At 43.4% G+C, this 15,115-nt stretch overlaps 1 protein-coding gene across 2 annotated transcripts in view; it reads right to left on the bottom strand.

Moving 5' to 3' along the window:
• cpn1 (carboxypeptidase N, polypeptide 1) overlaps positions 1 to 15,115 on the bottom strand; it is a 188,453-nt gene that overhangs the window by 16,059 nt on the left and 157,279 nt on the right. The window contains exon 6 of one of the 2 annotated variants that reach the window (XM_064923554.1): positions 5,122 to 5,261. The exons of the other annotated variant lie outside the window; for it this stretch is intronic. Coding sequence (XP_064779626.1) covers positions 5,122 to 5,261 — 140 coding nt within the window. The remainder of the gene's footprint in view (positions 1 to 5,121; positions 5,262 to 15,115) is intronic. 2 annotated transcript variants of the gene reach the window in all.

Genomic DNA, 15,115 nt, shown 5'->3' with positions numbered 1-15,115 from the left:
TCTGAGATTTCCATACCCAACTATAACATCTTCCGTCAAGATTGAACTGCCAAAGGGGGAGGAGTTACAGTCTACTGCAGAGATAGCCTGCAAAGTAATGTCATACTTTCCAGGTCCATACCCAAACAGTTCGAACTACTAATTCTGAAAATCACTCTCTCCAGAAATAAGTCGCTCACTGTTGCCGCCTGCTACCGACCCCCCTCAGCTCCCAGCTATGCCCTGGACACCATTTGTGAATTGATTGCCCCCCATCTAGCTTCAGAGTTTGTTCTGTTAGGTGACCTAAACTGGGATATGCTTAACACCCGGCAGTCCTACAATCTAAGCTAGATGCCCTCAATCTCACACAAATCATCAAGGAACCCACCAGGTACAACCCTAACTCTGTAAGCAAGGGCACCCTCATAGACGTCATCCTGACCAACTGGCCCTCCAAATACACCTCCGCTGTCTTCAATCAGGATCTCAGCGACCACTGCCTCATTGCCTGTATCCACTACGGAGCCGCAGTCAAACGACCACCCCTCATCACTGTCAAACGCTCCCTAAAACACTTCTGTGAGCAGGCCTTTCTAATCGACCTGGCCCGGGTACCCTGGAAGGACATTGACCTCATCCCGTCAGTTGAGGATGCCTGGTCATTCTTTAAGAGTAACTTCCTCACCATTTTAGATAAGCATGCTCCGTTCAAAAAATGCAGAACTAAGAACAGATATAGCCCTTGGTTCACTCCAGGCCTGACTGCCCTCGACCAGCACAAAAACATCCTGTGGCGGACTGCAATAGCATCGAACAGTCCCCGCGATATGCAACTGTTCAGGGAAGTCCGGAACCAATACACGCAGTCAGTCAGGAAAGCTAAGGCCAGCTTCTTCAGGCAGAAGTTTGCATCCTGTAGCTCCAACTCCAAAAAGTTCTGGGACACTGTGAAGTCCATGGAGAACAAGAGCACCTCCTCCCAGCTGCCCACTGCACTGAGGCTAGGGAACACGGTCACCACCGACAAATCCATGATTATTGAAAACTTCAACAAGCATTTCTCAACGGCTGGCCATGCCTTCCGCCTGGCTACTCCAACCTCGACCAACAGCTCCGGCCCCCCCGCAGCTCCTCGCCCAAGCCTCTCCAGGTTCTCCTTTACCCAAATCCAGATAGCAGATGTTCTGAAAGAGCTGCAAAACCTGGATCCGTATAAATCAGCTGGGCTTGACAATCTGGACCCTCTATTTCTGAAACTATCCACCGCCATTGTCGCAACCCCTATTACCAGCCTGTTCAACCTCTCTTTCATATCGTCTGAGATCCCCAAGGATTGAAAGCTGCCGCAGTCATCCCCCTCTTCAAAGGGGGAGACACCCTGGACCCAAACTGTTACAGACCTATATCCATTCTGCCTTGCCTATCTAAGGTCTTCGAAAGCCAAGTCAACAAACAGGTCACTGACCATCTCGAATCCCACCGTACCTTCTCCGCTATGCAATCTGGTTTCCGAGCCGGTCACGGGTGCACCTCAGCCACACTCAAGGTACTAAACGACATCATAACCGCCATCGATAAAAGACAGTACTGTGCGGCCGTCTTCATCGACCTTGCCAAGGCTTTCGACTCTGTCAATCACCATATTCTTATCGGCTTCGGTTTTTCGGATGACTGCCTTGCCTGGTTCACCAATTACTTTGCAGACAGAGTTCAGTGTGTCAAATCGGAGGGCATGCTGTCCGGTCCTCTGGCAGTCTCTATGGGGGTGCCACAGGGTTCAATTCTCGGGCTGACTCTTTTCTCTGTATATATCAATGATGTTGCTCTTGCTGCGGGCGATTCCCTGATCCACCTCTACGCAGACGACACCATTCTATATACTTTTGGCCCGTCATTGGACACTGTGCTATCTAACCTCCAAACGAGCTTCAATGCCATACAACACTCCTTCCGTGGCCTCCAACTGCTCTTAAATGCTAGTAAAACCAAATGCATGCTTTTCAACCGATCGCTGCCTGCACTCGCTTGCCCGACTAGCATCACCACACTGGATGGTTCCGACCTTGAATATGTGGACACCTATAAGTACCTAGGTGTCTGGCTAGACTGCAAACTCTCCTTCCAGACCCATATCAAACATCTCCAATCGAAAATCAAATCAAGAGTCGGCTTTCTATTCCGTAACAAAGCCTCCTTCACTCACGCTGCCAAGCTTACCCTAGTAAAACTGACTATCCTACCGATCCTCGACTTCGGCGATGTCATCTACAAAATTGCTTCCAACACTCTTCTCAGCAAACTGGATGCAGTTTATCACAGTGCCATCCGTTTTGTCACTAAAGCACCTTATACCACCCACCACTGCGACTTGTATGCTCTAGTCGGCTGGCCCTCGCTACATATTCGTCGCAAGACCCACTGGCTCCAGGTCGTCTACAAGGCCATGCTAGGTAAAGCTCTGCCTTATCTCAGTTCACTGGTCACGATAGCAACACCCATCCGTAGCACGCGCTCCAGCAGGTGTATCTCACTGATCATCCCTAAAGCCAACACCTCATTCGGCCGCCTTTCGTTCCAGTACTCTGCTGCCTGTGACTGGAACGAATTACAAAAATCGCTGAAGTTGGAGACCTTTATCTCCCTCACCAACTTCAAACATCAGCTATCTGAGCAGCTAACCGATCGCTGCCGCTGTACATAATCTATTGGTAAATAGCCCACCCATTTTCACCTACCTCATCCCCACAGTTTTTATTTATTTACTTTTCTGCTCTTTTGCACACCAATATCTCTACCTGTACATGATCATTTATCAATCCAGTGTTAATCTGCAATATTGTAATTATTTGCCTACCTCCTCATGCCTTTTGCACACATTGTATATAGACTCCCCCTTTTTTTTCTACTGTGTTATTGACTTGTTAATTGTTTACTCCATGTGTAACTCTGTGTTGTCTGTTCACACTGCTATGCTTTATCTTGGCCAGGTCGCAGTTGTAAATGAGAACTTGTTCTCAACTAGCCTACCTGGTTAAATAAAGGTGAAATAAAAAAATAAAAAATAAAAAACCTGCCACCATTTCTACGGTGAAGCATGGTGGTGGCAGCATTGTGCTGTGGGGATGTTTTTCAGCGCAGCGCCAGGGACTGGTAGATGAGTCAGGATGGAGGGAAAGATGAGTACATAGAGTTCCTTGATAAAAACCTGCTCCAGAGCGCTCAGGACCTGAAACTGGGGTGAAGGTTCACCTTCCATCAGGACAAAGACCCTAAACACACAGCAAAGACAACGCAGGAGTGGCTTCAGGCCAAATATCTGAATGTCCTTGAGTGGCCCAGCCAGAGCCCCGACTTGAACCCGATCAACCATCTCTGGAGAGTCCTCAAAATAGCTGTGCAGCAACGCTCCGTAGTATCCAACCTGACAGAGCCCGAGTGGATCTGCAGAGAGGAATGGGAGAAACGTCCCAAATATAGGTGTGCCAAGCTTGTAAGGTCATACCCAAGAAGACTCGAGGCTGTAATTTCTGCCAAAGGTGCTTCAACGAAGTACTGAGTAAAGGGTCTGAATACTTATGAAATGTGATATTTCTGTTTTTTGTTTTTATAAATTTACAAAAACTTGTTTTTGCTTTGTCATTATGGGGTATTGTGTGTATAGATTAATGAGGGAAAAAAAAATATTTAATCAATTTTAGAATAAGCTGCAACGTAACAAAATGTGTAAAAAGTAAAAGGGGTGTGAATACTTTCTGAATGCACTGTATATATTTTTTGATGCACAGTTACTTTCCATTAGCATCAGGCATCTAGAATATTTTTTTCCAGCGCTACGGAAACAGATGGTATGATTCAAGAAAAAAGTTGTCTATTTCATCTTACACAGGGCTGCCCAACCCTCTTCCTGGAGATCTATCGTCCTGTGGGTTCAGTCCATCCCTAATTTAACACACCTGATTCTACTAATTAGCTGCTCAACAAGACCTAAACTAGCTGAATCAGATATGCTAAATTAGGGTTGGACTGAAAACCTACAGGACTGTAGATCTCCAGGAAGAGGGTTGGGCAGCCATGATCTAACATATCCATGGAATGCATTGATATTTTGATGTGCAACCTGTTAAAATGGGATCCAGAATTATCAGATTTATTTTGGGCTCTTTACAGATTAATTTGCCTCCATTTTTTTGTGTGCAAATTGACCTAGGCCTATACTACTTAATTCACCACCTGAGTAAGTGGGAACTCAAAACACTTAACTGGAGAGCTAACTCTAAATATGATCTTGTTGCTCGATAGCCATGTAATTGATAAATGGTATCAGTAAAAGTAATGTCCTACCAAGACCTTCCAGCACTAGGCATAGGCTTCTTGATGTATTCCCTGCAAATGGCACCATTTGCTCTATGGGTGCAACAAAACCATACTACATAGCCTACTCCAATTGTGAAATGGTTTTGCTCGATATTGAGGATTGAGAAATTAATTATATACCCACAGAAAGCTGATACTCTCCTCTCTTTAACAATAACATTAGTAGTTGCTTTAAAACCGTTTTTCCAGCAATTGCATTTTGAAATGCGCAACGATCATATGCTTGTGCTTATGCCTTCCGAGTGACGCAGCGGTCTAAGGCACTGCATCGCAGTGCAAGAGGCATCACAACAGACCCGGGTCTGATCCTGGGCTGTATCACAGCTGGCCGTGATCGGGTTAGGGGAGTGTTTGGTCAGGGTAGGCTGTCATTGTAAATAAGAATTTGTTCTGACTTGCCTAGTTAAATAAATGTGAACATATTTTTTATAAAAATACAAATCTGAATGCATCTCTCCCTCTGTTCTCACAGAGACAGGAAGTGAGAGTGGCTCGGTCACACATCAGCCAGCAGCGAAACAGAGCAGGAATCAATATAATGCACATTACTGTTGATCAAATAATAGTTTTACAACAAACAAATCTGCAGGAACGTTGTTTAGCAAATCACCAAAAATTACTGACCTAACCAAAATCTACTGATACTGTGCTACAGTAAGGGTGTAAGGGTGTAAGGGGTGTGTGTGTGTGTGTGTGTGTGTGTGTGTGTGTGTGTGTGTGTGTGTGTGTGTGCTGTGGTATGGAGAGCGAGATTAGAGAAAGTACCTGCTCCAGGAAGGAGATCAGGGCCTCTCTGTTGCCCAGCCATTCTCTTGACAGGGCTGATGCTGGGGGGAACTTATCACAGCTGAGTTCCAGAGTGATCTCAAAGCAGTTGGTGTATAGGTAGTTAAAGTCCTGCATTCCTGTGGAGAGACATAATACTGTTAAAGTGAAGGTACACTGGACACATCTACACAAAGATTTTTCTATGCTCTTTTTTCATCATACTTTTTAAATGATTTGGGAACAATGGGTACTTTAGAAAGAGATTAATCAAAGAGGAATGTTAACATGCACACCACCCCCATCTAGGATAAGTAATCCTTCTCCCCCCCCCCCCTTAAATGATTTAGATGCACTATTGTAAGTGGCTGTTCCACTGGATGTCAGAAGGTGAATTCACCAATTTGTAAGTCGCTCTGGATAAGAGCGTCTGCTAAATGACTTAAATGTAAATGTAAATGTAATCTATTATACTGTACATTCCCCTCCATATGTATTTGAACAGTGAAGCTAAATTGTTTAATTTGACTCCATACTCCGACAGATTTGAGACATAATGTTTCATATTAGGCGACAGTACAGAATGTCAGCTTTTATTTGAGGGTATTTTCTTCTGTTTTACCATTTTAAAAAATGAAAGCACTTTTATCGAGTCCCATTTGAAGAAGTCATATTATGTTTGTATAAACTCATTTATAGTGTATTTAACACTAGAACTGCTAACCGGTCATTTTGACTAATCGTGATTATCAATTTTTTTTCTCACTTTTTCCTTTTTTAACTCACACACCCCTCCATCCTTTAATTTTCCTAAATACGTCTATATAACACACTGCCATTGTTAGAATCTTAATGTCACAAGCAGAACTTGTTTTAGGAGGGCATAACCAGCTTTAGGAGGGCATGTCATTTATTTGGAATGGTTTTCCCCAGTTGAAGCTCCTTCTTCCAAAAGTAGGGCCTGCTCCGCTAATTCAAAAAAAAAAAAAATATTGGTCACATACACATACTTAGCAGTTGTTATTGCGGGTGTAGCGAAATGCTTGTGTTCCTTCTTCTGACAGTTGAAAGTGCAGTGCCCAGCTGATAGTCCCCCTAACAATTTCATCGAAAACTAAACCTAAACTATATCGAAACCAATTTCACACATAAAACAACAGATTAAATAAATTAAGTAAAGTACGATTTTATTTTTTTATTTAACCAGGTAGGCTAGTTGAGAACATGTTCTCATTTGCAACTGCGACCTGGACAAGATAAAGCATAGCAGTGTGAACAGACAACACAGAGTTACACATGGAGTAAACAATAAACAAGTCAATAACACAGTAGGAAAAAAAGAGTCTATATACATTGTGTGCAAAGGGCATGAGGAGGTAGGCAAATAATTACAATTTTGCAGATTAACACTGGAGTTATAAATGATCAGATGGTCATGTACAGGTAGAGATATTGGTGTGCAAAAGAGCAGAAAAGTAAATAAATAAAAACAGTATGGGGATGAGGTAGGTAAAATTGGGTGGGCTATTTACCGATAAGACTATGTACAGCTGCAGCGATCGGTAAGCTGCTCAGATAGCAGATGTTTGAAGTTGGTGAGGGAGATAAAAGTCTCCAACTTCAGCGATTTTTGCAATTCGTTCCAGTCACAGGCAGCAGAGAACTGGAATGAAAGGCGGCCAAATGAGGTGTTGGCTTTAGGGATGATCAGTGAGATACACCTGCTGGAGCACATGCTACGGGTGGGTGTTGCCATCGTGACCAGTGAACTGAGATAAGGCGGAGCTTTACCAAGCATGGACTTGTAGATGACCTGGAACCAGTAGGTCTGGCGACGAATATGTAGCGAGGGCCAGCCGACTAGAGCATACAAGTCGCAGTGGTGGGTGGTATAAGGTGCTTTAGTGACAAAACGGATGGCACTGTGATAAACTGCATCCAGTTTGCTGAGAAGAGTGTTGGAAGCAATTTTGTAGATGACATCGCCGAAGTCGAGGATCGGTAGGATAGTCAGTTTTACTAGGGTAAGCTTGGCAGCGTGAGTGAAGGAGGCTTTGTTACGGAATAGAAAGCCGACTCTTGATTTGATTTTCGATTGGAGATGTTTGATATGGGTCTGGAAGGAGAGTTTGCAGTCTAGCCAGACACCTAGGTACTTATGGGTGTCCACATATTCAAGGTCGGAACCATCCAGTGTGGTGATGCTAGTCGGGCAAGCGGGTGCAGGCAGCGAATGGTTGAAAAGCATGCATTTGGTTTTACTAGCGTTTAAGAGCAGTTGGAGGCCACGGAAGGAGTGTTGTATGGCATTGAAGCTTGTTTGGAGGTTAGATAGCACAGTGTCCAAGGACGGGCCGGAAGTATATAGAATGGTGTGGTCTGCGTAGAGGTGGATCAGGGAATCGCCTGCAGCAAGAGCAACATCATTGATATATACAGAGAAAAGAGTCAGCCCGAGAATTGAACCCTGTGGCACCCCCATAGAGACTGCCAGAGGACCGGGGAGAATGGGTGAGTTGATGAGCAGGGGAAGCGAAATAAGCACAATTATGTAATCACCAGTTGTGAACAAAGAACAGGGCGGGCCATTCTATTGTGTTGATCCATTCTAATTATAGGCATAATTTGTTATGTACCCTATATCAGTTCACCGAATCAAAGCGGTCTTATCAGTATACTCTGGTCTACTACAATTTCTTCACTTCACTGTCATTGGAGAACAAGTTTCATGTATAGAAAACAAGTCTGGCCGGCACCATGAATAAAGTGATGCAAAATAAAGCACCTGCACAGCCGTTGTACTCCACAACAGTGCTGAATAATGACAAGACAACTGGACACAATCTAGAGAAAGCAGGATACTATTATGCACTACAACCAAACAAAGGTATGTCAAAGTGGGTCAAGCAAGTGAACATTATGAAAATTGTGTCAACTGTTAGGGCAAGGGATAACAGCTAAATTAAATCCAAATGAAGCCATTGCATGAAGATGCACACAAGCACGAGCTGACTATTTTTGGCTGCTCTCATATTGACACTTACATTCAATATAATGTCCTTGATGCTTTTGTGCAGAGTTGCACTATTTATGAAGGCCACTTGGCACTTTTAATGATGTTTTGGCTACTGGTGTTTTCATCTTTTTACCACGCGTCTTTTGACCGTGCTTCTTGGTGTTGGGGTATTTTTTATTTTATTTTGTCTTTACAGAAATAAGCTGTTACCATGTTCCAAAGCATATGCTTTCTGTTTCAAAGTAGTGAACAAAGGAAACAAATACAACATGTGTTTTTACAGTAACATAAACTAATGAAAATGCTATTGTGTTATTTGAAATAAAATACAAATTGTATTCTAATGTTATACCCAAAGCCTTCATAAACACAACCGACTGATAATTGTTGCTGTAGCATATTTGACATATATTAATTACACTGTTAGAATGTTGCAGTCAGAATGACTGCTCATTAGCTTGAAGGGTGGTCAACCGATGCCTGGCAGTTCTAATGGTAAGTTGTCAAAAGTTTAGTATTTGGTACCATATTCCTTGCACGCAATGACTACATCAAGATTGTGACTCCACAAACTTATTGGATACATTTGTGGTTTGTTTTGGTTGAGCCTTGGGTTATGTTTTGTATCGGTTATTCAGTATGTAATACAGTGGCTTGCAAAAGTATTTTTCCTATTTTGTTGCCTTTACAACCTGGAATTAAAATAGATCTTTGTATCATTTGATTTACACAGCATGCCTACCACGATGAAGATGCAACATGTTTTTTATTGTGAAACAAACAAGAAATAATTTAAAAAAAAATTTTAATCTTGAGAGTGCATAACTATTCACCGCCCCAAAGTCAATATTTTGTAGAGACACCTTTTGCAGCAATTACAACTGCAAGCCTCTTGTGGTATGTCTCTATGAACTTGGCACTGGGATTTTTGCCCATACTTCAAGGCAAAACTGCTCAAGCTCCTTCAAGTTGGATGGGTTCCGCTGGTGTACAGCAATCTTTTTGTCATACCACAGATTCTGAACTGGATTGAGGTCTGGGCATTGACTAGGCCATTCCAAGACATTTAAATGTTTCCCCTTAAATCACTTGAGTGTTACTTTAGCAGTATGCTTAGAGTCATTGTCCTGCTGGAAGGTGAACCTCTATCTCAGTGTCAAATCTCTGGAAGACTGAAACAGATTTCCCTCAAGAATTTCCCTGTATTTAGCACCAACCATCATTCCTTCAATTATAGCCAGTTTCCCAGTCCCAGCCGATGCCAAACATCCCCACAGCATAATGCTGCCACCACCATGCTCATCTCGGGGTGATGAGAGGTGTTGGGTTTGCACCAGACATAGCCTTTTCCTTGATGGCCAAAAAGCTCAATTTTAGTCTCATCTGACCAGAGTACCTTCTACCATATGTTTGGGGAGTCTCCCACGTGCCTTTTGGTGAACACCAAACGTGTTTGCTTATTTTTTTCTTTAAGCAATGGCTTTTTTCTGGCCACTCTTCTGTAAATCCCAGCTCTGTGGAGTGTAGGGTTTAAAGTGGTTCTTTGGACAGATACTCAAATCTCCACTGTGGAGCTTTGCAGCTCCTTCAGGATTATTATTGGTCTCTTTGTTGCCTCTCTGATTAATGCCCTCCTTGCCTGGTCCGTGAGTTTTGGTGGGCGGCCCTCTCTTAGCAGGTTTGTTGTGGTGCTCCGTGGGATGTTCAAAGTTTCTGATATTTTTTATAACCCAACCTTGATCTGTACATCTCCACAACTTTGTCCCTACCCTGTTTGGAGAGCTCCTTGGTCTTCATGGTGCTTGGTGGTGCCCCTTGCTTAGTGGTGTTGCAGACTCTGGGGCCTTTCAGAACAGGTGTGTATATATACTGAGATCATGTGACAGATCATGTGACACTTAGATTGCACACAGGTGGACTTTATTTAACTAATTATGTGACTGTTTGCTTTATTTAACTAGAAAGTAACTGGTTGCATCAGATAGTATTTAGGGGCTTCATAGCAAAGGGGGTGAATACATGTACATACACCACTTTTTGTTATTTTGTTTTATTATTTTTTGAAACAAGTTTTTATTTTAATTTCACTTCACCAATTTGGACTATTTTGTGTATGTCCATTACATGAAATCCAAATAAAAATCTATTTAAATTACAATTTGTAATGCAACAAAATAGGAAAAATGCCAAGGGGGGTGAATACTTTCGCAAGGCACTGTACTTGTAGTATTGGTCACCATCTGGATGTCACAGTGACATGCCATTTAGCTAACGTTGCGACAAGCCAGTGCAAATGACCAGTGCAAAGGTGTTGTATAGAGGTTCTTGCCATCATGAGTTGCTTCCCACCGGGCAGAGGTTGCTTCCCACCGGGCAGAGGTTGCTTCCCACCGGGCAGAGGTCGCTTCCCACCGGGCAGAGGTCGCTTCCCACCGGGCAGAGGTCGCTTCCCACCGGGCAGAGGTCGCTTCCCACCGGGCAGAGGTCGCTTCCCACCGGGCAGAGGTCGCTTCCCACCGGGCAGAGGTCGCTTCCCACCGGGCAGCTGTATCACATATCGCCGGCGGTAGCTAACGTGGCCAATTTCCCAGGTAACAAGGGACGTAACTGAGACATTTGTAACATTCCCGTTAAGTCTTCCAGAGGTACTGAATGTCATGGGACATTATAGGAACATTCATAACGTTTCTAATAAGCATTATAGAGGTTATAAATATCCGGTCGCTATACAGCCATCATAGGAAAATTAAAACCGTTCCTTGGTAGTCCATGAAAGGTTCTGAATATCATGTTATTTTGGAGATATCCTAGGAACATTTCATGACGTTAGATTTAGAGCTATGATTTGTCTTCATATAATGTTACAATCGGAATGATAGAAATACATTTTGGAACGTTGTCTGTAAGTCAAGTGGTGGTACACTTGTGACATTGTCTTTCTAATAGTGTAGGAACTTTTTTTACATTCTAATTAAGTACTTTAGATGTTCTGAATGTCAGGACACTTTGGTGACATTGTAGTAGTTTTTGTAATGTTATCAGAAGGTTCCTGAAATGTACTGAATGTCTGGTCACTTTGACAATATTTCACATAACATTCCCAATGACTCTAGTAGATGTGAATGTCAGATCCCTAAATGTCAGGTCAAATTCGGGATATCGTTGTAACCCAGCTAAGAAAATGAAGTTCAAGGACGTGGCCACAAAGTTATTTTACTCCCCACATAAGTCATGGTAATGTTATGTGGTGGCAGCTGACAAAAGCTACGTCCCAAGTGTCCCAAGTCTTTTCATGACGTTAAAATGTCATGGATCTTAAATAGCTAAATGACGTTAGTAACGTTATAAGAGCAGTCCTTGAAACTTCCCTGAACGTGTATACTGTTACGTACCTTATTGCTACTGCAGGTACCCACTGATGAAAGTTACATTCCCAGTGGTTACCAGAAACTGCATTTTGTGGGGCTCTCAATGTACTTTCTGACGTTTAACACGTTATGCGGTTGACCTAAAAAAATAATGTTTTCATGAAACGTCTCCTAGATGTATGTCGGGAACCTCGGGGTTCTCTATGGCGTTTTAGGTCAGGGCGTGACTAGGGGGGTTTCTAGGTATTATATTTCTATGTTTGTGTGTGTGTATGGTTCCCAATTGGAGGCAGCTAATGATCGTAACCTCTAATTGGGTATCATACTTCGTGTCCTTTTTCCCACCTGCAATGTGGGATATTGTTTTGTATGAGTGCCTATGTGCGCTATGTATTTCGCAATCATTATATCTTTGTTGTTTTGGAAGTTTCACTATCATTAAAATGTGGAACTCTACTCATGCTGCGCCTTGGTTCCAATTGTTCATATGACGGTCGTGACAGAATATCCCACCAAGTCAGGACCAAGCAGCGTGCCCAGGAGGTGAAGGAGAGTTGGTCATGGGAAGAGATACTAGGTGGATGCGAGAAAAGGAGTAAAGGAGGAGTAAAGGAGGAGAGCGACGACACCGGGGTCCGCGGCCACAAACAGCCCAAGGGCAACCCCAAGTTTTCTTTTTAGGGGGGGGTCGGCTGAGCCGAGGAGAGAGCAAGAGAGCGTCTGGGAGTCTATAGAGCAGTTTGAGGTGGGATATCGGAGAGAGATGTTGGCTAGGAGTATGCTGCAGTGCAGCCGTTTTGAAGAGCATGTCATCAGTCCGGTGCAACCTGTGCCAGCTCCACGCACCAGGCCTCCAGTGCGCCTTCCCAGCCCGGTACATCCTGTGCCGGCTCCCTGCACTCGCCCTGAAGAGTGTGTCACCAGCCCGGTGCAACCTGTGCCGGCTCCACGCACCAGGCCTCCAGTGCGCGTGTACAGTCTGGAGTCTCCAGCGATGGTTCACGGTCCAGAGCTTCCAGCGTTGGTTCACGGCCCGGAGACGGTCCGCGACCCAACGGTTCCTGCGCCGGTGCCATGGCCGGAGCCTTTCACTGCGCCGATGCCCAGTCTAGGTACGGTGTGCCACATTCAAGTTAATGTTGAGTCTTAAATTCCTGACTTTTCCTGCATGGCTTCATTAGAGAACAAAGAGAGGACAGTCTTAGCAATCATATGTTTCTTTGATCTTAGCATTGTTTTAATATACAGTGGGGCAAACAAGTCTTTAGTCAGCCACCAATTGTGCAAGTTCTGATGATCCCAAACACACCGACGGGCAACGAAGGAGTGGTTTCGTAAGAAGCATTTCAAGGTCCTGGTGTGGCCTAGCCAGTCTCCAGATCTCAACCCCATAGAACCTCTTTGGGGGTAGTTGAAAGTCCGTGTTGCCCAGCAACTTCACTGCTCTAGAGGAGATCTGCATGGAGGAATGGGCCAAAATACCAGCAACAGTGTGTGAAAACCTTGTGAAGACTTACAGAAAACGTTTGACCTCTGTCATTGCCAACAACGGGTATATAACAAAGTATTGAGATAAACTTTTGTTATTGACCAAATACTTATTTCCCACCATAATTTGCAAATAAATTCATTAAAAATCCTACAATGTGATTTTCTGGATTTTTTTTTCTCATTTTGTCTGTCATAGTTGAAGTGTACCTATGATGAAAATTACAGGCCTCTCTCATCTTTTTAAGTGGGAGAACTTGCACAATTGGTGGCTGACTAAATATTTTTTTTGCCCCACTGTATGTATTATGATATACACTGTATTTACTTTGTGTATATATTCCAGAATGTCTATTTATTACTCATATGGTACCTTTATGTATATAACTCTTAACATTATGAAATGTTTTTGAAATAATTGTTTTAAGTAAAATTGTAATGTTTCTTTAGTAACATAATTGCAACGTTGTTTGTAGACACATCACAACTCTCAAATTATCATTCCAAACTGTTCTTTGGATATTCACAAAGTAGTCTGACATTCTGTACATTTGAGGAACTTTTTGTGAACATTACAAATACTACTACAATGTCACCAAAGTGTCCTGATATTCAGAACCTCCAAAGTACTTACTGAAAATGTAACTAATATCCACATGTAGTCAGATATACCACCACTTGATATACTGACAATGTTCCATAATGTCTATGTATAATGCAACTTTAGATGTAGTTATGCATGGCACTATATCAAACGTGAAATTTAGAACATTGAAAGGACTAACTGAGAATGTTATGAAGGATCCCAAAATGTCACCAAAATCATCATATTGTTAAGTAATTTTAGAACTTGCCTAGACTTTAGAAATAATGTTTCTAATGTCCCCTTATGCTTAGAAAGAAAATGTGACAAATAGGAAAATATTTATTGTACAGTATGTTATCTAAGTATTTTGAGTAACACAACTGCAATATTGTTTGTAGATACACCAGGGCTCTCAAAGGAACATTTAGGAATGTGATATCATTCACTGGACTCATTGGGAATGTTATGTAGAATATTGCCAAAGTGACCTGCTGACAGTACATTTCAGGAATCTTCTGTGAACGTCACAAATACTACTAAAATATCACCAAAGTCTCCTGACGTTCAGAACCTCCAAAGAACTTACTGAAAACGTAACTGACACTCACTTGACTTCCGGACAATGATCCATAATGTCTATTATAATAGTCATTGCAAAGTTAGATAACTATGCATGGCTCTTTAACATTCTAAAATTAGACGTTATATGAAAACATGCTTTTTACGTCAACCTCCAAATTTTACAGGACGTACCAGCCAAGGAAGGCGCACTTTAGGCCTGGAGCCACATTTTAATGATAGTGAAACTTCCAAAAAAACAAAGATATAACTATCGTGAAATACGTAGAGCACATAGGCACTCAAACAAAACAATGTCCCACATCGCAGGTGGGAAAAAGGACACACTAAGTATGATCGCCAATTAGAGGTAACGATCATCAGCTGCCTCCAATTGGGAACCATACACACACACCAACATAGAAATATAATACCTAGAAACCCCCCTAGTCATGCCCTAACCTAAAACACCATAGTAAACCCTGAGGGCTCTCTATGGTCAGGGCTTGACAGTACTCCCCCAAAGGTGTGGACCCTGACCGCAAAACCTGAACCTATATGGGGAGAGTTAGGGTGGGCAACTGGCGGCTCCGGTGCGGGACGTAGCCCTCGCTCGGAATGCGGATCCGGCCATGAAGCCGGGCGCCGTGCCTGGACTGGGCACTGGCGCAGAGGAAGGCTCCGGCCATGCAGCGAGACGGGAGGCTGTGCCTGGACTGAGCACCAGCGCAGGGGAAGGCTCTGGGCCATGGAGCAAGACTGGAGGCCGTGCCTGGACTGAGCACCGGCGCAGGGGAAGGCTCTGGCCATGGAGGGGAACTGGACGCCGTGCCTGGACTGGGCACCGGCGCAGAGGATGCATCGGCCATGGATCGGGACTGGACGCTGCAGCTTTGCTTTCATGTCAAGGACCAGATTGCTAATAAAGGACAGCCTGCATGGAGCCTGGATAGTGCTGCTGGTGGTTGTGGATCCATG

The sequence above is a fragment of the Oncorhynchus masou genome, chromosome 18, assembly GCF_036934945.1.
Source record: "Oncorhynchus masou masou isolate Uvic2021 chromosome 18, UVic_Omas_1.1, whole genome shotgun sequence".
Classification (NCBI taxonomy): Eukaryota; Metazoa; Chordata; class Actinopteri; order Salmoniformes; family Salmonidae; genus Oncorhynchus; species Oncorhynchus masou.
The sequence above is the reverse complement of the archived record's forward strand: the minus strand, read 5'-3'. Positions and strand labels throughout refer to the sequence as shown.